Genomic DNA, 24,914 nt, shown 5'->3' on the forward strand with positions numbered 1-24,914 from the left:
TGACCCTGCACTGCAGGAATGAAAATAGCTATGACAAGTTACTGAAAGACATACTTAGGGGACCTCAGCCCAAGAATGAAGGGATTGTCCTAAATGTATAGTCCAGCAGCGCTGCTTCAACACAAGAGTTCTTCTATTTAATAGAGATTGTAACTTCAAATGCTCCAAAGAAGGAGTTGATGTAATAACCTATCACTATACGTTGTATAGATAAACAGCAGTTTCTCTATGTTCATGGGGTGGCACAGTGGTTAGCGCTGCTGCCTCACTTCGCCAGGGACCCGGGTTTGATTCCGGCTTGGGTCACTGTCTGTGTGGAGTCTGCACGTTCTCCTTTGATTTGACTTATTATTGTCACATGTAGTAACATACAGTGAAAAGTATTGTTTCTTACGTGGTATACAGACAAAACAGACCGCTCTTCGAGAAGGAAATGAGAGGGTGCAGAATGTAGTGTTACAGTCATAGCTAGGGTGCAGAGAAAGATCAGCTTAATGTAAGGTAAGTTCATTCAAAAATCTGACAGCAGTAGGGAAGAAGCTGTTCTTGAGTCGGTGGGTACGTGACCTCAGACTTTTGTATCTTTTTCCCGACGGAAGGAAGAAGGTGGAAGAGAGAATGCCCGGGGTGTGTGGGGTCCTTAATTATGCTGGCTGCTTTGCCAAGGCAGCGGGAAGTGTAGACAGAGTCAATGGATGGGAGGCTCCCCGTGTCTGCGTGGGCTTCCTCCGGGTGCTCCGGTTTCCTCCCACGGTCTGAAAGACGTGCTGGTTAGGTGCATTGGCCATGCTAAATCCTCCCTCAGTGTACCCGAACAGGCGCCGGAGTGTGGCGACAAGGGGATTTTCGCAGTAGTTTCATTGCAGCGTAAATGTAAGCCTACTTGTGACACTAATAAATAAATGGTAGCAAAACCATCAAACCTTATAACAATTGATGTGTTCAATCTATATTAATGAATGGTAGAAATATATTAATTAATTGATCATTCTGTTCTTTATTTCAACCATTGTGGTTCCTGATATTGCTTTGTAAATTTAAGAATTGTGAACTCTACAATTCTAACTTCCTTTGCTGACTAAAGAAAGTACAAAATGCAGTTTTACGAATGCAAACTGCCATGCTTTTTTTTCGCTTTATTTATTAGAAGTGATTATGGGCGGCACGGTGGCACAGTGGGTTAGCACGGCTGCTTCATAGTGCCAGGGACCCGGGTTCGATTCCCAGCTTGGATCGCTGTCTGTGTGGAGTTTGTACATTCTCCCCATGTCTGCGTGGGTTTCCTCCGAGTGCTCCGGTTTCCTCCCACAGTCCAAAGATGTGTAGGTTAGGTGGATTGGCCCATGCTAAATTTCTCCTTAGTGTCAGGGGGACTAGCTTAGGGTAAATGTACGGGGTTATGGGGACAAGGCCTGGGTGGGATTGTGGTCGGTGCAGACTCGATGGGCTGAATGGCTTCCTTCTGCACTTTAGGATTCTATGATTCTATGTGACAAAATCTACCGTAAATGTTTCCCGACAGCCGCTACAGCTTTTTCATGGAAATCCTTATTTTTCGCTATTTTGTTGTGTTTCTCAGCTTCTAAATGAATGCCACATGAAGAAAATGTGTTTGATTATTCTTTCACCCCGCAGGCGTCTTGCAGGAAATGACTTGACACACATCCCCATGGGAGCGTTTGCTGGTCTTTACAATCTGAAAGTCCTGTGAGTAAACTCTTCCTTTATTTGAAACTTTTGCAGTTTTGGTAATGAGTTTGTTCTCGAAGTATTGAACAAAAAAATGTATCTTAGGCCATGCAGGACATTATGTTCAGATTCATAAGGCATTCACATTGCTTGAATTAAACTCGGTCATTGGGGAAACTGGACGGAACGGTAGCACAGTGGTTCGCACTGCTACCTCACAGCACCAGGGATCCGGGTTCGATTCCCGATTTGGGTCACTGTCTGCGTGGAGTTTGCACATCCTCCCCGTGTCTACGTGGGTTTCCTCCGGGCGCTCTAGTTTCCTCCCACAGTCCAAAGATGTGCGGGTTAGGTGGATTGGCCATGATAAATTGCCCCTTAGTGTCAGGGAGATGGGCAGGGTAAATACGTGGGGTCATGGGGATAGGGCCTGGGTGGGATTGTGGTTGGTGCAGACTTGATGGGCCGAATGGCCTTCTTCTGCACTGTAGGGATTCTTTGGTTACCCTAACCAACTGTACCGGAAAGGGTTAGTTGCAAAAATACATGTTCCATTAACAATTTACTACCTTCCACCAAAAATATTTCTGATCCTCACAAAACTTTGGATTGGTACTGTGTGGCACTATTTTGTAGACGGAAATGGGCCATTTCAGTTGTTCCATTGGAGGTCTTGCGACACAGTGGTTAACATCCCTGCCTCCTAGTCAGAAGCTCCAGGTTTGAGTCCCGCCTCAGGACTTCGTGGCCAAGGAAGGTGCATTCATAATGTAGTGAAACAGGTTGACTGTGTTAACCTGCAAATACTTCCAAACACACCAGTGGCTGGTGGTATGAGTAGGAGAGACACCTGGTCAGCCACGCTTGATGTGGAGTGTCACTCCTCAAACTATAAGCCCCTTCCGACTGACTAGCGACATGTTCTGGGAATTACTAGGTATAGAAACAGATAAAAGTCTACCTTATTGCACCACCAGTTGCAGGAAGAGAATTGGAATTGGTCTATTTGGTTGGGCCCAAAGAGGTAAACACAGGATAAGGAACTCTCATTTTTAATTGACTGATATTTTCAGCTTTAACATTATGGAATCATTGAATCCCTACAGTGCAGAAAAGGCCATTCAGCCCATTGAGTCTGCACCGACTCATTGACAGAGCATCTTACCACGGCCCTCTCCCCTGCCCTATCCCTGTAACCCACACATTTACCACAGCTAAGGGGCAGCATGGTGGCACAATGGTTAGCACTGCTGCCTCACAGCCCCAGGGACCCAGGTTCAATTCCCGGCTTAGGCCACTGTCTGTGTGGAGTTTGCACATTCTCCTCGTGTCAGCATGGGTTTCCTCCAGGTGCTACGGTTTCCTCTCACAGTCCATAGATGTGCAGGTTAGGTTGATTGGCCATGATAAATTGACCTTTAGTGTCCAGGGGACTAGCAGCGTGCAGCTATGGGGATAGGTAGGTGGGCTTGTGGTCGGTGCTGTCTCAATGGGTCAAATGGCTTCCTTCAGCGCTGTAGGGATTCTATGTATCTTCTATGTAATCCATCTAACCTACACATCTTGGGACACTGAGGGACAATTTAGCATGGCCAATCCACAGCTTTGCGCTGTGTTTGGATGATGTTTTGTAATGTGATTGAATTGAGACACTGTTGCTTTTTGTCATTTCTAATGCCTGTTAACTATAATGTCAGGTTTTTATGAGCATTGTCCTCATAAAACTGAGTGAAAATAACGCATAAAAATGACCTTCACCTTTGAAAAACTGTATTAAAGATTGTTTTAAGTTTGAAGCTGGTGCCTCTGATGCATGAATTGTCATTGTATCAGTACTAAGATGCCTATTTTATTTCTTAGAACCTTTCAAAAAGATATAAAATCTCTAGTTTCATTGTATGTGCTTGTAACAATTAGAGGATAGAACAGTATATTACATAATAAAGCAGTGAAGTAATGCATAGCCACAAAATGTCAGTGTGATGGAGCTTGTAATGTAGTGTAATTTCTTCTACAGAGGCTATTTCAAACTGAGAGAAAACGTTGTAATTTGAGCTTTGTTCATTAATCATCTTCACTCTGCCTATTAAGGGAATGTTTGTTTCGCCTGAATAAAAAGTAACCCATATTGCCCTAGGGACGGAGAAGTTTAGTACACACACTCCCACGAGAGATATGAAAAACAGGCCTTTGCAAAAACAAATGGTTATTGACAGAGAATGTATTTGGTTTCTGCAAAGGAAACGGGGTAAAGGTGCGAAGAGAGTTGTTCATTAGGTGGTGAAGCGGGCTGCACTTTGGGAGCCCCCGTTCAGACTTTGCATGACTTTGGAAAAATCCTGGGGCAATGTTCCTGACTGTATGATCGCTTGGAACCATCACAACACTGGCTATGCTAAGCATTGGATTGACTCCCCATTGCTGCGAGTAAGTTAAACTTTGTCAGTTTCCAATACAATTCCTGACAAGTAAAAACAAAGGAAATAAAGAGACTTGTGTTTATATAGGGCCTATATATCCATGCTGAGAGACACATGCCAAAAAATGGCACATACAATTCATTATGTTGAATTGCAGTAATGGTTGTTATGCCGGTTGATGCAGCAAACATTTGCGTACACGCCTTTACCCCTCTCTATTACTTTGCAGAAACCAAATACATTCTCTGTCAACAATCAAGAACAAATCAATTGAAGGAGGAATCTTGGGAGGACCTTTGTAATTGTTGACTGACCATTTTATCCCACTATAGCCAGTGTTATCAACTCATATGGTGAACGAAAACAAAACCATTTGTGGTTAGGGAGGGAATGCAGGATAAAATCCAATTAATATACAATTAACACCCATGGTACTATTGAAAGAAGAGCACGGAAACCCTGCTAGTCTTGTAGGACAGCCTAGGGCGGCACGGTGGCCCAGTGGTTAGTGCTGCTGCCTCACAGCGTCAGGGACCCTGGTTCAATTCCGGCCTTGGGTGACTGTTTGTGTGGAGTTTGCACATTCCTTCCTGTGGCTGCATAGTTTCCTCCGGGCGCTCTGGTTTCTTCCCACAGTCCAAAGATGTGCAGGTTAGGTGGATTGGCCATGCTAAATTGCCCCTTGGTGTCCAAAGATATGTAGGTTAGGGGTAAATATGTGGGCTTTACAGGGATAGGGCCTGGGTAGGTATCCTCGGTGGGCTGAATGGCCTCTTTTTGCACTGCAGGGATTCTATGGATTCTATCAAACACCCACGGTGGCATGGTGGCCAAGTGGTTAGCATTGCTGTCTCACAGCGCCAGAGACCCACTTTCAATTCCCGGCTTGAGTCACTGTGTGGAGTTTGCATGTTCTCCCCATGTCTGCGTGGGTTTCCTCCGGGTGCTCCGGTTCCCTCCCACAGTCCGAAAGACGTGGTGGTTGGGTGCTTTGGCCATGCTAAATTCTCCCTCAGTGTACCCGAACAGGCACCGGATTGTTCACAGTAACTTCATTGCAGTGTTAATGTAAGCCTACTTGTGACAAGAATAAATAAAGTTAAAGTTTAAAGCACTATTCAAAGAAGAGGATGGAAACTCTGTTAGTGTCGTTGGACAGCACAGAGTTCTGACAGACCTGACTTAACAGTGATGAGAGAATAGCACACCCACCTTGAATTCCCAATTATTATATTGCACACCAAGAGGGAGGGAAAGCAGCAAATTAAAATATATTTTTATGATAACTTATCCCAAGAACACCAAATGAATTTGCTGTAATAATTCAATGATAAATTCTAAAATGCAATGGAGCCCTGAGATAGATGGACAAAGTGTTTCTTTATGTGTGTACACTTGAAATTCCACACAATGCCCACCTCTGCATACAATTAACCCCAATTAATAAATAATTAACACCCATGACACTCTTCAAAGAAGAACACAGGAGGTTTTTGAGTGTCCTAAACAGCACTATCCTTCAGTCAGGACTGGCGATGAACGCAATGTTGGTGAATTTCAGATCTAGTTGACTGCCTAAGTCACGCAGTGAGTCCTGGTCATATATAGCAAAGTTTAAGGCCTCCCATTTCACCAACAATTAAGTATGCCAATGACTCAAATGTCAGCAAACTGCCCAAGTTAGAGTAACAATGATTGGTGTAGAAATGCAAATCCCCTATGGTCTCGTTGGTGCCAATGAAGCTATCCGCATTGACCTGTCTTGGCATAAGTGAGCATCTTCAATAAGGTGTCTTTAGTTCATGCCAGTAACAAGCACATTGGCTATCCTTTAAAAACAATTTTTAAGCAGAGAAAGAGAAGAAACTTGCATTTACACAGAGCCTTTTGCAGCCTCAAGATATCCAGAAGTACTTTATAATCAATAAAGTATGTTTGAAGTGTGGGTACTATTGCAATGTATGGAAAAGTAGCAATCATTCTGAGCATAGCAATGAGTTAGAATCCCTACAGTGCAGAAGAAGGCCATTCAGCCCATCGAGTCTGCACCGACCACAATCCCACCCAGGTCCTATTCCCATAACCCACACATTTACCCTGCTAATCCCACTGACACTAGGGTCAATTTATCATGGCCAATCAACCTAACCCGCACATCTTTGAGCTGTGGGAGGAAACCATAGCACTCGGAGGGCCCCGAGCAGACACGGGGAGAATGTGCAAACACCACACAAACAGTGAACGGAGGGCCAGAATTGAATCCGGGTCCCTGGCGTTGTGAGACAGCAGTGCTAACCACTCTGCCACCATGCCGCCGTAGATGAATGACTATAATTTGTTTTAACGATGTTGGTCAGGGGACAAGTATTGAACAGGACACTAGAAAAGCTCCTTGCTCTTCTTCGAATAGTGCCATGGGTGTTAACTGTATATTAATTGGGTTTTATTGTATGCAGGTAGTGGGCATTATGTGTACACATATAAAGGAAGACTTTGTTCTTTTGATTCGAAAGAGTATAAAGAACCATTAATTGAAACTGTGGTGTGGTTGAGTTAGGAGATGTATGCTTGTAACATTTCGGTCTGTAAATAAATGTAAGACTGAGTCGAGATTGGCTACAGCCCTATCATTCACCAATTGACTTTCCAATTAGAGCAATGCCAACTTTTATGTACACCTAAATGGACACCCCAATCTAAGTTTAACGCTTCATCTGAAAGATGGCACCTCAGAGTGTGTGGCACTCCCTCAGCGCTGACTTGAATATGGACATAGATTATGTGCTTCTGTCTGTGGAATGGTGTAAATGCAACCACTAAGCTGAGACTGACATCTGGACTGTATTTAGCATCACCTTTCTCTTTTACTGATTTTAAAAAGAGCTAACACTTTGTTCCTCTCTTCTCAATCAGCAGACAAGTCAGAGGCCAGCAATGACCCCAAGTGCTTTTAAGTGTGCAAGCACAGATTTCTGACAGATCTAACTCTGCAGCGATGAGAGAATAGTACAACCACCTTGAATTCCCAGTTATTAGATTGGACTCCAATAAGATCAGAAGTACTGAGGTCTGCAGTCCCCCTGCCAACATTAACAGCTCACCCAGCCCAAACACTGGGATAAAATCTTAGCCTTTCCTGGTTTGTGTCTTCCGGTAGCGCACTGGTGATGCATTTAATCATTAAGCCATTTATTATTTTCTTAGTAGTTTGAGTGAGCAGTCCGGGAAAGGAGGATTGGACAATAATAGCATTAGCTTCTATAATCCAATTTTACTGAGGTTGGGGGGGGGGCACAGTGGCAGGGGTGGCACGGTGGCCCAGTGGTTGGCACTGCTGCTTACAGCGCCAGGGGCCCAGGTTCAATTCCTGGCTTGGGTCACTGTCTGTGTGGAGTTTGCAGTTCTCCCCGTCTCTGCATGGGTTTCCCCCGGGTGCTCCGGTTTCTTCCCACACCCCAAAGATGTGCAGGTTAGGTGGATTGGCCATGCTAAATTGCCCCTTGGTGTCCGGCAGACTAGCTAGGGTAAATGCATGGGGCTGTGGGGATGGGGCCTGGGTGGGATTGTGGTCGGTGCAGACTCGATGGGCCCAATGGCCTCCTTCTGCACGATAGGATTCTATGGTTGACACAAACTGAGAATAGATAGCTGGTGTTAATTGATGCAAATTGAAAGGTTGTCTGCAACAGCATCATAATTTTAAAAATAAATTAGAACTGAGGTGGGTAAAATTACTAATCAGAATGTTGAAATGCCTCACATCTCAATATTTATGAAGGGTATTTCTTGCTGATAATATTGTCAGTTTGAGTAACCTTTGTCTGTCAAATTCCTTTATAACTTGACAATTCAACTAGTTCACAGACCAGGGCCATCATGACTTTTACAGTGGGTGTTTCTGGTATCCAGTAATTGTCACTTTAATAATATCTAAACTGCAAAATTTTCTCTTGCAGTTGAAATACCTGCTTGCAAAATACCAGACTGACAGAATAATGTTCATTCTCCCGTAACTTAAAAATTAAGAATTGCATCAATGGCAAATGAAAGCACATGTTTCATAAATAACACACCAACCACTGCTCTCCCTTGTTTCAGTACTGACTCAAACCTGAGAAGGTTTTAAAGTTTATTGATTAGTGTCACAAGTAGCCTAACGTTAACACTGCAATGAAGTTACTGTGAAAATCCCTTAGTCGCCACACTCCAATGCCTGTTTGGGTACACTGAGGGAGGATTTAGCAAGGCCAGTGCACCTAACCAGCATATCTTGGTGTTTCGCTGAACTTCTCAGCACAGCACCAGCATTACTGAGTCAAATCACAATGTTACTTTGCAAGATAATATCAATCAACGAGGGAAATGCCTGTGAGTTTCCTCAGGAATGCCTCAAAGAGAAACGTTTAGCATTTATACAGATGAAAAAATTAGGAGGTATACAGTTGCTGTGATGCCTCTCTTTAGAACGAGATTGCAAGCTTTAATTAATGCCACCACGTTGCAAACAGAAACAGGTCCAATACACCCAATTCAACATGATTCTTTTATTCTTGTAAACGCCAGTTCTTGTGACATCTGTAGTGAAATATTTTCCATTAATTAATCCTCATAGCCTTGTGCTTTTGGAATCAAAATGTAAACTTGCAACTTAAACCGCAATAAATAAAATGAAGTGTAGCTTGAGGAAACCACACTGGATCTCAAAGTTTTGATGCTCTGACCAGTTCTCTTTTCTTTTTCCAAATAAACAGCATGTTGCAGAACAACCGCCTGGGGGCGGTTCCCGAAGAGGCGCTACAGAACTTGCAGAGCCTCCAGTCGCTGTAAGTACAGACTCTAGTACTGAGTGCTGCTGAGCTAATCCATCACAATAAATGATGGAACAGAAAATGAGTCAACGACACTGCTCCGACTTTGCCTTGGGATCCCATTTGGTGTGTGATATCCAAGTTGCAATTCTGCAGCAAAACCAAAACAGCTGTTTCTCCTTTCCGAAGCTATGTGAAACTTCCTCTTGAAATATTTTCTGCTCCCACTCTTCACTTGTTCACAGGTATTAGCCCTGACTGTGAGAAAGTTAGGGAAGTGAATTGAATTGAATTAATTTATTATTGTCACATATGTTGGGATACACTGAAAAGTATTGTTTCTTGTGAGCTATACAGCCAAAACATACTGTTCATAGAGTACATTGGGGAGAAGGAAAGGAGAGGGTGCAGAATATCGTGTTGCACTCACAGAAAGGATGTAGAGAAAGGTCAGCTAGTATATGATACATCCATTCAAAAGTCTGATGGCAGCAAGGGAGAAGCTGTTCTTGATTCGGTTGGTAAGTGTTCTCAGACTTTTGTATCTTTTTCCCGATGGAAAAAGGTGGAAGACAGTATGGCTTGATGCGTGGGGTCCTTGATTATGCTGGCTGCTTTCTTGAGGCAGTGGGAAGTGTAGACAGAGTCAATGGATGGGAGGCTGGTTTGCGTGATGAACTGGGCTGCATTCACAGCCTTTTGTAATTTCTTGTGGTCTTGGTTAGGGCAGGAGCCATACCAAGCTGTGATACATCCAGAAAGGATGCTTTCTATGATGCATCTGTAGAAATTGGTGAGAGTTGTAGTGAACATGCTGAATTTCCTTAGCCTTCTGAGAACATAGAGGCAATAGCTTTCTTGACTTTAGCATCAGCGTGAGGGACCCATTTCTAAACCATCACTAACGCCTCTTTGAAACCAACTGGGAGTGATTCTAATTCTGACAGGTTCCCCTCCCTCTCTGTGTGGAATTAGGGTTAGGGAGGGAATTTCAGTGGAACCAAAATCTCAGCAAATGAAGAATAGCAGATGGGAAAAAGTTTAACGTTTATTTATTAGTCACAAGTAGGCTTACATTAACACTGCAATGTAGTTACTGTGAAAATCCCCTGGTCACAACAGTCCGGCACCAGTTCGGGTACACTGAGGGAGAATTTGGCACGGCCAATGCACCTAACCCACACATCTTTCGGATTGTGGGAGGAAACTGGAGCACCCAGAGGAAACCCATGCAGACACAGGGAGAACGGGCGAACTCCACACAGACAGTGACCCAAGTCGGGAATCAAACCCGGGTCCCTGGCACTGTGAGGCAGCAGTGCTAACCACTGTGACACCGCCCAAGGCTCTCATTCTGAGGCAATATTGTGATGTGGTTCCTCGGATGCCAGCTTGATATTCAGTTCTATTCGAGTCATTCTGACTGGTAAATCTCACTAGATCACATAATCCCTCAAGTTTGTTTAAATAAGGGGAGTGGTATTCCAATGTGGAATTAGCCTAGACCTGGCTTGAATGGATATGCATTTTTTCCAAAAATACATATATATTTTCTCCCATACTTTTAAATCTTTGAAAAGAAAAGATTATTCGTCGATTTCAGAATAAAGTGTTATGAGGCTCGCCATAAACAAATCCTATGCTTTCTGCAAAACACAAGTTGAGATGTTATTTGAAAAGGGGAGCAGAGCCAGACAATGTGAAATGCCAGCTTGGTAGTTTTATTTGACCTTTTGTTTATTTGATTTATTTCACATGTACTGGTATACAGTGAAAAGTATTGTTTCTTGCGAGTTATACAGACAAAACATACCGTTCATAGAATACATTGGGGAGAAGGAAAGGAGAGGGTGCAGAATATAGTGTTGCAGTTACAGATAGGTTGAAGGGAAAGATCAGCTTAATATATGGTAGGTCCATTCAAAAGTCTGATGGCAGCAGGGAAGAAGCTGTTCTTGAGACGGTTGGTGCGTGTTTTCAGACTTTTGTACCTTTTTCCCGATGGAAGAAGGTGAAGGAGAGTATGTCCGGGATGTGTGGGGTCCTTGATTATGCTGGTTGCTTTTCCAAGGCAGTGGGAAGTGTAGACGGTGTCAATGGCTGGGAGGCTGGTTTGCGTGATGCACTGGGCCAAGTTCACAATTACTTGTAGTTTCTTGTGGTTTTAGTCAGAGCATGAGCCATACCAAGTTGTAATACACATCTGGAAAAGATGTCTTCTATGGTGCATCTGTAAAAAATGGTGAGAGTATTGGCAGCTTTATTTTCCCAGACTCCTTCACAGTTAAGCAATATTTCTGCTAATTTCATCTCTAACGTCAAAAAATCCTTAAAATTCATGAGACAGAGCCACCCAGAACAGGACATCTGACTTAGCCACTTGGCCATCCTGAGCAGTGCTTGACCACTGCAAGTGCCGGAATATTCTGTTCGGCATGTCATCTTGGCTCGCACTTGCTATCCCGGGACCACCATGATCTAAGCTTGTCCACTACTCTGTATGTTCAAACCAGTACCCTTGAACTGAGATGTCATGGTGAACCTGTCTGGTTTACTAGTTCACATGGCTGCTAACGTTGTCAATATTTATTAAAGAGCTACCCATTCTTAACCTTCCTTCCTCAACCAATACTACCATAACAGCAGACTAACCAGCCATTCACCTCTTTGGTGGTGACACAGTGGTATTGTCACTGGACTAGTAATCCAGAGACCCAGAGTAATGCCCTGGGGACCCGGGTTTGAACCCCACTCCAGCAGACAGCAGAATTTGATTTCAATAAAAATCTGGAATTAAATGCCTAATGATGGCCATGAAGCCATTGTTGATTGTCGTTAAAAATCCATCCAGTTCACTAATGCCCTTCAGGGAAGGAAATCTGCTGCCCTTACCTGGTCTGGCCTACATGTGACATGTCACTCTTAACTGTTGTTCAAAGTGGCCTTGTGAGGCACTCAGTTCAAAGGCAGTGGTGGGCGACACAGTGGCATAAAGGTTAGCACTGCTGCCTCACAGTGCCAGGGACCCAGGTTCAATTCCGGCCTCGGGTCACTGTCTGTGCGGAGTTTGCACATTCTCCCCGTGTCTGCGTGGGTTTCCTCCGGGTGCTCCAGTTTCCTCCCAAACTCCAAAGATGTGCGGGTTAGGTGGATTGGCCATGCTAAATTGATCCTTAGTGTCAGGGGGACTAGCTAGAGTAAATGCATGGGGTTATGGGGATAGGGCCTGGGTGGGATTGTGGTCGGTGCAGACTCGATGGGACAAATGGCCTCCTTCTGCACTGTAGGGATTCTATGATCAATTAGGAAAGGGGATCAAATGCTGGCCTTGCCAGCGACACTCATATCCCATGAAAGATTTTGTTTTTAAAAAGACAATGTTTAAACCCTAATCTTTTCCATACATTAGGTCAATTGTCCTGCTGTTTCCTCTTAGACCCAAGAGTCAAATGTTCTTTGATTTTGCTCCTCTGAAGCATCTTGCAATGTTTTAATGTATTATAATTGCAATATAGATGTAAGCTGGTATTTGTGATTTATGGGACCTTACTGTGTATTAAAAAAATGGTGGCTGCAATTTTTTACTGAATAATAGTCATTGCGCATTTTAAAACATTTCTAACAGATATAATGAGGCGATTTGTACCTGTACATCTTTCTTTCTCTCTGTGCCTTGGGCTTATAAACTAAGTGCATGTTCACTGTAGATATTATTTTTAAGGGTGGGGAAGAAGATAAAGTAAAGTTTATTTATTAGTCACAAGTAGGCTTGCACTAACACTGCAATGAGGTTACTGTGAAAATCCCCTAGTTGCCACACCCTGGCACCTGTTTGGGTACACGGAGGGAGAATTTAGGACGGCCAATTCACCTAACACACATATCCGTGGGAGGAAACTGGAGCACCCGGAGGAAACCCACACAGACACGGGGAGAACGTGCAGACTCCACACAGACAGTGACCGAGCCGGGAATCGAACCCAGGTCCCTGGCGCTGTGAGGCAGCAGTGCTACCCACTGTGCCACCGTGATAAAGGATAGACAAGTAAATAAGGTAATGTTCAGGCTTGATAAAAAAATGGAAAATTGCAGACAATTCATCAGAGGCATGTGATGCATAGCTTCACAGTAAGAAGTCTCACAACACCAGGTTAAAGTCCAACAGGTTTATTTGGAAGCAAAAGCCACTAGTTTTCGGAGCGCTGCTCCTCAAATAAACCCGTTGGACTTTAACCTGGTGTTGTGAGACTTCTTACTGTGTTTACCCAAGTCCAACACCGGCATCTCCACATCATATATAGCTTCAGGCATACTTATCCTTGCTGCTGGTAGCTTTAGTGTTTTTGTTGCTATTTAACACATGTCTTCATGCTGTTATCTTTGTTTGAAAGCGTTCTCACGTGAGTAAAATGTGCTGCAAAATTATCACCATTATCTAGATAGTTTTACATCTCCAAACTGACAACATTGTGGCTTGAAGCAACACCATCTATATATGACTAATTGGAAACTAAAAATCTCACCCAAGGTTTGTTATCATTAGCAACCCTATCTTTCAAATAAAGCATGCAATGTGTGTGCATATCAGTACACAAGAGGACGAGATAAAACGAGGTAGGGTAAATCTTGTCTCGTGTCTGTTTTCTATGTAGAGGTGTGGGTGAAAGCCAAGCACTAGATTTTCATCAGCCAATGGAGAGGGGATTTGTGCTGCACAATGCTAAGCTTAGGTTTCTTTACCAGGAAAACAATGTCTCTCTTTCTGATCCTGCACTATTTTCGTGTGGTCTTTTTGCAAGTTGGGAAGGCTTTGGTTGCAAAATGCGCGCACAACTCTTCTGAGGTCAATGTCACCATAGTGAGGATCGCAGGAAATTTGAATTTCCTCCCCCAAAGCTATTGCACATACTGCTGTGGGTTTTGGGAGGCCAAGAAAATACACATGCTTTCAGAGTTCATGACAACTGGGGAATGACTGCTGAGGAATCTGGGATATTCTGACAAGTGAGGATTGACAAGTTCAAAGGTCACTAATAGATGTTTTATTGTAATGAATATATGCTTTAAATGCAGTGATTGATCAAAGAATGCTGTCCTGCAAAGATAGGTTAACCATTACATGGCCAGCATTTTGGAAGTGCTGACATGCACTACAGTACTTTTCCCAAAGGAGAAACCTCTTTAATGCATTCAAAATTTTAAAAAAACATGCTGGAAAACTGCCTTGTCACGTTTTGGACTGAGATTTAAATGTTCAAATGTCTTTGGCTTTCAAAAAGAAAAATTGATCTTTTATTTAACATTAAAAACATCCCAATGGCTTGCTGCACTCCATTGATTGTCAATCTGTTTTGTAATGAAAATGAAAAACCATCTGGTCTTTCAGTTTCAGGGCCCATGGAACTGAAAGCTAATGCTTTAATAGCATGGCTTTTATGAATACTTAGCTGGGTTCCAAAAGTAATGGAATGTTCAGCTCTGTTGAGAGAGTTGCATGGGTGTGATTAGCAGTTTTAAGAGATCGTAAAAGTATAATCTGTCTTTGATGTGGTTCCTGAATACATGTTTGTTTTTTTATACAACTTAAGGATCACTTAAATATAAAGCACCTTTCTGCAGTTTGTTTTGCAGTCTTAACAACAGTTCTCATTAGTTTGTTATAGATTTTTTTTCCACCTGCAACCAATGCTATTGCATGGCTCCTGAGGACCGGTCTTAGTAGATGCTGGGTGAGTGGCTATGGAGAATACATGGTAGATATGAGGGAGTAAATTTTAAGGTTTATTAGTGTCACAAGTAGGCTTACATTAACCCTGCAATTAAGTCACTGTGAAAATCCCCTAGTCGCCACACTCCAGTGCCTGTTCAGGTACACTGAGGAAGAATTTAGCATGGCCAATGCACCTAACCAGCACATCTTTCAGACTGTGGGAGGAAATTGGAGCACCCGGAGGAAACCCGCAGGGAGAGAACATGCAAACTCCGCACAGACAGGAACCCAAGTTGGGAATTGAACCCAGTGGGAGGAGGGGGGGGGGGGAGGAAATTCCATTGTCTACGTTGGTGCTGCAATAGAGGAAGAAAAGAGCTTAGATTTTTGAAGAATGTGGCACAGAAAAATAACTCAGCCCCTCAAAATGTCACACCAGAAAGTTCTTGTGTCCAAGAATCATAAAATATTACAGCACGGAAGGAGGTTATTCACCCCATTGAGTTCATGCCAACACTCTGTCAAGCAATCCAGCCAATCCCATTCCCCATTTTATCTCTGTAGCCCTGTAAGTTTATTTTCCTCAAGTGCCCATCCAATTTCCTTTTGAAGGCCATAAGGAACAGGATCAGGAGTAGGCCATTCAGCCCTTCAAGCCTGCTCCGCCATTTAACGAGATCATGGCTGATCTAAAACTCACAAAGTCCACTTTCCTGCCTTCCCTCCATAACCCTTAATTCCTTGACTGATTAAAACCAATTGCTCTTAGCCTTGAAAATGTTCCAGGACTCATCCTTCACAGCATCCTGGGGTAAAGAATTCCAAAGATTCACCACTCTTTGAGAAAGAAATTCTTCCTCAAATCCGTCTTAAAGATGCACCCCCTTATTTTGTGACTGTGTCCTCTGGTCCTACACTCTCCCATGAGTGCAAACATCCTCACAAGATTTACTCTGTCTATTCCCTCAAAAAATCATTGTTCACCCACTACCCATGTCAGCAGCCAGTTCCAGGTTATTACCCTCATAAATAACTGTTTTCTGACATCTTACCTGCAACTCTAGCCCAAACCTTAAATCTGTGTCTTTACCATCAGTTGATGGAAGCAGCTTCTACCTTTTCTAAACCTGGAAACATTTTAGTAAAGCTCTTGAGGTCCTTTCAATTCTTTGTAAAATGTGCGACCAAAATGCACGCATCTCTCTAATTTTATGAACCCTATGTCAATTTGCACGTGGCTCAGGTAATGATTCAGAGATTATAACCTTGGAAGTTATGTTTCTTAACTTGATGCCTAGCTCCTCAAACTCTCTACACAGGCCCTCTTTCCTTGTTCTACCTGTGCCATTGGTATCTACATGGACCACAACAATGGGATTCTTCCCCTCTCACCGTCAGTTCGTCTCCAGTCCAGATCTCTGGCACTGGGCTGTCGGAGCTGCCGTTCCTTACTACAGAGAACAGTGTCAATCCCCCTCACTACTGTCAGCCACATTGTTGTGGATCTGGAGTCATGCGTAGGCAGCAGATGGGTTTTCTGCCCAGGTGGGATTTGAACCCAGGTCTCTGGATTACTAGCCAGTGGCAATACCGCAGTGCCACCACCTCCCCAGTTGCTGACATAGATGGGATGTGACTGGTCAAATAGTCCACTGGCAATCCCATGTGAAGAAAGGCAGGGTAAAGGAGACTGTCTGATACCAAATCACCCTCCAGGAAAGAGTCAATGCTTTCAGAGGAGCATAAAGGGAGCCATAAGAGTAAAAATCTTCACTGTGTTTTACTTTCAGTTGCGTTGATACAATCATTCCAATTTCTACAGAGGTTTCCTTTCAGGTAAATTAGGTTGAACTCTTTAGACAGAATTTTATCTTGGGTGTCTATTGTCAAAGTTTATTGTGCAATAGAAAAGTCAGTTTTCCTTGTCTTTGGCCTGTTCATGGTCAAGTTATTCAAGCTATCTTCTGTTCAAAGATAACTCCAGTAAAACAAAGGGTTCGTTGTTGAATTTTTGAACTCCGAGGCACCTTAAACAGAACTTTGTTCTGAATGACATGATGGCTTCATTTTCTTTTCCCTTTTGTAACCTGAATTCTCTCCCTGTCGAACCAAAGTAAATAAAGCTGCCGGGTACAGGGAATGGTATCCTGTGACCAGACGATGAAGTATATTGGTCAATAGGAGTGTTACAGCAGCTGGGCAGCAGGCACTGAGATGGAGATGATAAAGGTAGCACAGAATGTGTATTGCTGGCTAGAATAACTCCTTAGAGAAAGACTAGACTTCTTTTGTTCACTTTGGAATCGAGTTGAGTGCTGATTAGGTAAAGATGTGCTGCGATTTAGTTTCAGGTTGTGTTTAGTTTTATAATGCCACATTTACCAGGTGCCACATTCCACAACTACCCGGCTGAAATCTGCTGTCTTGGTCACCTCTGTACAAAAGTCACACCCAGGAGCTTTGCACTAACGCTGGCAAATAAAATCTGTAAGCAGCATGAATCCGCAAACAATAATCCCCATGGTTTTTTTGCACATTGGCAATAAATGAGTAACTAATTTCTCAGACTTTGTAACCCCAGGGGGAAAGAATAAAAATGCTGGACCTGTAAAGTAAAAATCCTGTCAGAATTTTGGGGAGTACAATGTACCCATCAGCATCTAAAAAGGGAAAGGGCAGGGCCAAATGTTTTGGACTGGGACCCTTCATTAACCCGTATGGGCGGCACGGTAGCACAATGGTTAGCACTGCTGCTGCTCCGCTCCAGGGACTTGGGTTCGATTCCCGGCTCGGGTCACTGTCTGTGTGGAGTTTGCACATTCTCCTCGTGTCTGCGTGGGTTTCCTCCGGATGCTCCGGTTTCCTCCCACAGTCCAAAGATGTGCGGGTTAGGTTGATTGGCCATGCTAAAATTGCCCCGTGGTGTCCTGAGATGTGTAGGTTAGAGGGATTAGCGGGTAAATATGTGGGGATACGGGGGTAGGACCTGGGTGGGATTGTGGTCGGTGCAGACTTGATGGGCCAAATGGCCTCTTTCTGCACTGTATGGTTTCTATGGTACTCATTTGCAGACCTGATGGGCCAAATGGCCTCCTTTTGCAGTGTAGGAATTCTATGATTCTGTGAAACATGCCTTGCAATCACAATAGCCAAAAATGGATCCTGTCAATTTTGACTTTATCTGTTCATATTGTCAATAAAATCCCGCCCATTGGTGGAGTTTTCTGTTCTGGAGACTAAGTGCGATGGAAGGCTAGAAAGTTGACGTGATTCCCACTGGGCAGTGGGGCAGGATGAACATGTGCGATCTTCTGCTACAAAGAGCTCAGAAAATCTCATGTTGGGTTGGCCCAGCGTTACTTAAAGTTTATTTATTAGTGTCACAAGTAGGCTTACATTAATACGCAATGAAGTTACTGTGAAAATCCCCGAGTCACCACACTCTGGCGCCTGTTCGGGTACACTGAGGGAGAACTTAACATGGCCCACGCACCTAACCAGCGCGTCTTTCAGACTGTGGGAGGAAACCAGTACACCCGGAGGAAACTCACGCTGACACGGGGAGAACGTACAGACTCGGCAGAGACACTGACCCAAGCCGGGAATCGAACCTGGGTCCCTGGCACTGTGCTAACCATAGTGCCACTGCACCACCCATTTGGGACTGCGTAGTGTGAAGTTGTTGAAGAAGGCTGCTTCAGCTGACCATGTAGCTACAGGAAAGTTTGCCAAGGCGCTGGAGGAACACACTGAGGAGAGAGGCTACCAGGCAGAGCAGTTCTTCAATGCGGATGGAAGTGGCCTGTTCTGGAAGAAAACGCCAAATAGAATTTACCTGTGGAAAGAAGAAAAAATAGCTCCTGGTCCGAAAGCATGAAAGGTCAGGCCGACAGCACTACTGTGTGCCAGTGTAGCTGGTTTTAAATGTAAACTAATGTTGGTTCGTAGGTGAGAAAATCCTAAAGCTTTTAAAGGGAAAAATAAATCCCATCTGCCAGTGTTTTGGAAGACTATCAGCAACGCCTGGGTTACGGCAGTATTTGAAGACTGGTTTGCCAGTTGCTTTCTGCAAGGTCAGGACTTACCTCAGGACAAAGCTTACTTCTGACGCAAATTTAAAAAATACGCTTTTTAATGCAATGAACTATGCTGTACTGGTTAAGAATTGTTTGGAAGGCAATAGAGGGGCACATCCTACACCATTTTCACCATCATTGGTGACACCTGCACCAATCTCTTCACTACTCTTCATGTGCTGGTACAATTCAAATGCCTTATTTTGAATGATTGGACCATTAACTGGGGCCCTCCATTGATGCTGATGCTCTATCCACATGTTTATTCTCCATTTGAATGGCCATGCAAAACTGCCCCTTAGTGTCAGGATAAAATGTGTGGGGTTACAGGGATTGGGCCTGGGTGGGATTGGTGTTGGTGTGGGCTCGATGGGCTGAATGGCCTCCTTTTGCACTGTCGGGATTCCATGATTCTATGATTTCATCTTAAGCTTGGATTTTTCCCACTGATTAGTTAACCTGGCAATTGACAACTAGCGTAAACACTAACACTGGCCCTTATTTTTTTTCTTCGGACTACCTCATGTGAATTCACTGACAGAGTACTCTCTGGTCGTCATGGTAGCTCTTACACCATTTTTCAGTCTGTCTAAACTGTGACTCTTTGTTCCAGCGTCATCACTTCGCTTGGACGTTTTCTGCTTAGTTCTGACTTGCTCACCTTTTAGCAAAGTGTTGTATTGTACAAATACTGCAAAATAATGGTTGGGAGTTACTGTACCCTATAAATCACTGCGAACCATGTACCATTGGAGATGGCACATGCGCAGTGTGCACTATCTACTTGGGAAAGACAATTTGGAAGCCTTGTACTTTATGGCCCCTAAATTCTGTCTTTTATTTTGGGCACAGGTTGGGTGAGATTCTCCGGCCTCCGTGTTTCCCGCCGGCGGGAGGTGGTGCGTGGTTTGCTAGCGATAGGGTTCCCCAGTCCCGCCGCTGTCAATGGGAATTCCCATTGATGTCACCCCACGCTGGCAGGAAACCCGCAGGCTGGGATGTGTTGCCGATGGGACAGGAGAATCCCGTCAGTGTGAACAGCCAGAGAATTCTGGCCCATATCTTTAGAGTGAGAAGGTTGAAATGTTAAATCACAGTGGGGAGAGATTTGGGGCCATGAACCGCGATCGGATGCACAAACACTTCCACGCGGGTAAATGTATTTGCTACAGAGGGGATCACAAACAGCTCGAGTTGACCGTACCATCTACAAGATGCACTGAAGCAACTTAAGAAGACTCCTTCGACATTTCCTTCTCCCAAACATGCGACACCACCACAGAAGGATAAGGGCGGCAGATGCACGGGAACACCAGTTTCCCTCCATCCTGACTTGGAATTGTTCCTTTACTGTCACTGGGGAAAAATCCTGGAACTCTCTAACCACACTGTGGGTGTTCCTACAACACATGGACCGCAGCAATTCAAAACGATGGTTCACCGCCCATCTATTGAACGGTAATTAGGGATGGGTAATAAATGCTGGCTTTAGCCAGCGATGCCCACATCCTGTGAACAAATAGCATTTTTCAATCTCACCTGCAGCTGAGTTACAGTGAATATATTTGTCTCACTTCATGTATAGAAACTAAACCTTAAGAATTGGGGGAGTGAAATAATTTTGCAGCTTGTACCTCTGGATCCAGCTAAAAGATGCAAAGGTCCTAGATAAAGTGTGGTTAAATCAATCCACTTTTATGTTTGTGAATGTCATTCCACAGCACAAAGGTAGCCATCACTTGACTGTAGCTGTGCTAATCTTGCATTTAGAATCCCTACAGTGCAGAAGGAGGCCATTCGGCCCATCGAGTCTGCACCGACCACAATCCCACCCAGGCCCTAGCCTCGTAAACCCTCATATTTACCCTGCTAATCCCCCTGACACTAGGGTTAATTTGCCAATCAATCTAACCTGCACATCTTTGATTACTCAAGGGGCAGTCACACTGATGGTTGAAAACAAAAAATTTAAATATCACAGATTGGAGTGCCGAGGGTACAGGATATTATTTGAGGCAATGTAACAGCACCTATTAGTCCAGTGATGGGCAACCTAGGCTGGTGAGTGGGGTGCACGAGTGGCCCTCCTTCACCTCAGTGGGTCGCAAGTTTGGAATTGGATTTGTTCACTAACCATGGCCCCAAAAATAAGATTGAATACATTTAATACACACCGAATCTTTCATAATGTGTTCTAGAAAATGCTGAATCATTCACATTGACTGAACGGTCATCAACTTCAACTGGTAAAATCAAAAGACTTTGGACACAGAGGGAGCGCACAGCTCTCACAGCCAATGTTGTGTGCAATCTGCGCGCACCTCACTTCATGCGTCCTTGCTTTACGTGAATACCACTTCAGCCTCACCGGTAAGAGAAAAACTAGGTGGATGGAACCCAGCGGAATGTGCAATCCTACACTTGGGCAACGCTCAGCAAAATGTCTTGTGGGTCCAGAACCCAGGCAAGCTGCATGTGGTCTCCGGGCCACATGTTGCCCACGACTGAATTAGTCTGCTGTGGCCCAAGATATAAACCAACCTGCACACAGTGGCACAGTGGTTGGCACTGCTGCCTCACAGCGCCAGGGGCCCGCGTTCGATTCCCAGCTTGGGTCACTGTCTGTGTGGAGTTTGCATGTTCTCCCCGTATGTGTGTTGGTTTCCTCTGGGTGTTCCGCTTTCCTCTCACAGTCTGAAAGATGTGCTGGTTAGGTGCATTGTCCGTGCTAAATTCTCCCTCAGTGTACCCAAACAGGTGCCAGAGTGTGGTGACTCGGGGATTTTCACAGTAACTTCATTGCTGTGTGAATGTAAGCCTACTTGTAACTAATAAATAAACTTTAAACTTTTTATTTCAAACTTAAAATCAAAAAGTTTAAAGTAAAGTAAAGCTTATTTATTAGTCAGAAATAAATTTATATTAACACTTACTGTGAAAATCCCTGTGTTGCCACACTCTGACACCTGTTCAGGTACACTGAGGGAGAATTTAGCATGGCCAATACATCTAACCAGCACGTCTTTTGAACTGTGGGAGGAAACCGGAGCACCCAAAGGAAACCCATGCAGAAATGGGGAGAACATGCAAATTCCACACAGACAGTGACCCAAGCCGGGAATCAAACCCTGGTCCCTGGTGCTGTGAGGCAGCAGTGCTTACCACTGTACCACTGTGCCGCCATCAAAACACACTCCAATTGCCCACAATCCTTCCCAGCTGACAAGATCCCATTGATTAATGTGATGGATAGAAAGGCACAGTGGCAATTTTTAAAAATTCATTCATGGGGCATGGACGTTGCTGGCTGGCCAGCATTTATTGCCCATTCCAAGTTGCCCTTGTTCAGAGGACAGTTGAGAGTTAACCACATTGCTGTGGCTCTGGAGTCACATGTAGGCCAGACCGGGTAAGGACGGCAGATTTCCTTCCCTCGAGGACATTAGTAACCAGATGGGCTTTTTTTTTGACAATCGATAATGGTTTCATTGCCATCAGTAGATTCTTAGTTCCAGATATTTTTTATTGCATTCAAATGCCACCATCTGGTGTGGTGGGATTCGAACGCGGGTCCTCAGAACATTAGCTGAGTTTCTGGATTAATAGTCTAGGGGAAAAAACCATTAGACCATCGCCTCCCTGAATGTATTCAATGCCGTATGTATTCATAACTGTGACAGTTTCTGACTGTAGGTGCCTTCAAATCACATTATAAAAACTCTGATACCGCAAGTGCATTTCGCAGCAATAAACAGAAGACCTTTTTGTTTCCCATTATGTCTTGTGGAGAAGGGAAGTGGCAGTCAGGGAATTGGGGCGGGAGGAGGGAGGGGGCAGTTGGGGAGTTGGGGCGGGAGGAGGGAGGGGGCAGTTGGGGAGTTGGGGCAGGAGGAGGGAGGGGGCACTCGGGGAGTTAGAGCGGGAGGGTGGGGGCAGATGCTCAAAGACCTTTTAGCTTAGATGGGCATTTGGTCGGCACGGACCAGTTTGGGCTGAAGGGCCTGTCTTTGTGCCATAGATTCTATGATTCTGTGACTTACTCACAGAACAAAATGTTACATAGAAAACAAAATTCTTTAGAGAAAAATGGGAGGTTTAGTGTTTTAATAAGTACTGCAGGAAAACTGGTAATGTCATTTTTTTTTGAAATTCCGCTACTTCCCCCTTGTACTATTAACTCAACTGGCCAAGCAAGTCCCACTAAAACATTTTCTCATTGCAATATATCTTAACACAATAGCCTGTGCAAGATGAAAGTGTAGCTATTCAATCATTTTATTTTAAATGTCCTCATAAAATACTTTAATTATGGCATTTGAGTACGAAGTAAATTATTGAGTCTGTGCAGCTTAATTTCCTGGCCAATTTGTTCCAGGTTTTACTTGAGAGAGGAGCATATGTAATGCTTGTCATGGAACACTGAGTCCAATAGGAACTCACTGGGAGTCTGGTCACCTCTCGCTTTCGTGGTTAGAAAACAATCGTAAAATCACACACCCACAGTTTTACTTCAACGGCTTAATTGGCCTCTAGGATAATGAGTCAAACAATAAGGAGCAAGGTTCCCTGGTTTCTTGGAAAAGCTGTCCATTTTTTAATTAAATGAAGCATGATTCTGCTCCCAAGGAAAGTGTAAATCCGTAGTTTACGATTGAGTAATCAACAGGGTACATTATGCAGGATGGTGCAATTATGTCATACAATGAACAATGGGTTTATTCGGTAAAGTCTATTGCTTGAAGTTTTACAGAAATTAATTTTCCCTGCTTTTTGCAGCAAAAACAGAGATGAGGAGGAATTTCTTCAGCCAGAGAGTGGTGAATCTGTGGAACTCTTTGCCGCAGAAGGCTGTGGAGGCCAGGTCATTGAGTGTCTTTAAGACAGAGATAGATAGGTTCTTGATTTACAAGGGGATCAGAGGTTATGGGGAAAAGGCAGGAGAATGGGGATGAGAAAAATACCAGCCATGATTGAATGGCGGAGCAGACTCGATGGGCCGAGTGGCCTAATTCTCCTATGTCTTATGGTCTTGTGGCTAGAGTCAAGGCTGCTGCCTCCTGAAGCACGGTGGAAATGGAGGCAGGCATAAGCCGAGGTGGACAGGTTAGGAGTCTCCAATCTCTGCGACATCAGTCCAGTTCTGCAAATGAGTGTTAGGCAATTTAGCCTCTACCCCTCAACTTCCTCTCCCCCATTAACCCTTTGTGCTCCTCCTTACCTCCAAGCCCCCTTATAGCTCTACATTCTCATTCATCCTGCATCCACTATGGACAGAACTCATGAGCCTCCTAATACCATTGGGAAGTCTTTGAGGTGCTCATGAAACTGTCAAAATAAACCAAAGCCTAATCAAAGAACTCTTCAAAAGCTTTAATTCTCTGAGGAGTTCAGGAAGCTATCAATCAAAGACACAGAGTTGAATTTTCCCATCCTCGTGGGAATCATGGCGGGCAAGACAGAAAATCCGTCAAACTATTTAAAGATCCATTGACCTCGGGTGGGAATTTCGGTCTTGGGGCACACACGGCTGTAAAATCCTGCCCACGGTCATTCAAACCTCAGTTGAAAAAAAGTTAATTCTCTGAAGTGCTGTCAAAATAAATAGCCATTCAAAAATCTCTTCAAAAACATTAGTCTTATTGATAATAGGATTCCAAAGCACAGCTGTGCCAACAAAACATTGAGTGTTGAATAAATTAAAACCTTGAAGCAGTAGAGAAAGGATGAACAGATGACTAGACAGCTCATCAAAGCAATTATTAAATCATGGGGGGGCGGAGGGGAGCAGAGAATTGACACATTAAATTTTAATCTCAAACAGTTGAATGCAGCACTGCATTTCATCCATTGAATAAAGTATTCTAACACCTCTGAACACTTTCACAATGCTAGTAAATTTAGTGGTCACATACCTTTTCAGAACAAACTTATCATATAATCACTCTATTAAAAACATATTTAACTTGTCATCATGTCATATGATATGATAACATTTGAAATTACCTATCAAATGTTTTCCAATGCCACACTAGCCTCCCCTCATGGTCCGTGACTCCTCTGAGCTGCCATGAACCATGTCTCCTAACAAAACAGGCCTGACTCAATGAAAGTAGCGGGCTGTCTAAAATGCGCAAACCCACAATGGAGTAGGCAAGGGTGGGGTTGCTGCGTGCTGGCTGACTACCCAAATCCTTGTCCTAGAGCCATAAAT

The 24,914-nt window shown here is 43.9% G+C and overlaps 1 protein-coding gene across 1 annotated transcript in view; it reads left to right on the forward strand.

Annotated features, from left to right (window-relative positions):
- Positions 1–24,914, forward strand: part of LOC144498517 (leucine-rich repeat-containing G-protein coupled receptor 5-like) — a 172,366-nt gene that overhangs the window by 78,170 nt on the left and 69,282 nt on the right. Inside the window, exons 3-4 of the mRNA XM_078219744.1 lie at positions 1,636–1,707; positions 8,861–8,932. Of these exons, the coding sequence (XP_078075870.1) occupies positions 1,636–1,707; positions 8,861–8,932 (144 nt within the window). The remainder of the gene's footprint in view (positions 1–1,635; positions 1,708–8,860; positions 8,933–24,914) is intronic.

Source organism: Mustelus asterias, chromosome 9 (assembly GCF_964213995.1).
Source record: "Mustelus asterias chromosome 9, sMusAst1.hap1.1, whole genome shotgun sequence".
In the NCBI taxonomy this organism is placed as follows: domain Eukaryota; kingdom Metazoa; phylum Chordata; class Chondrichthyes; order Carcharhiniformes; family Triakidae; genus Mustelus; species Mustelus asterias.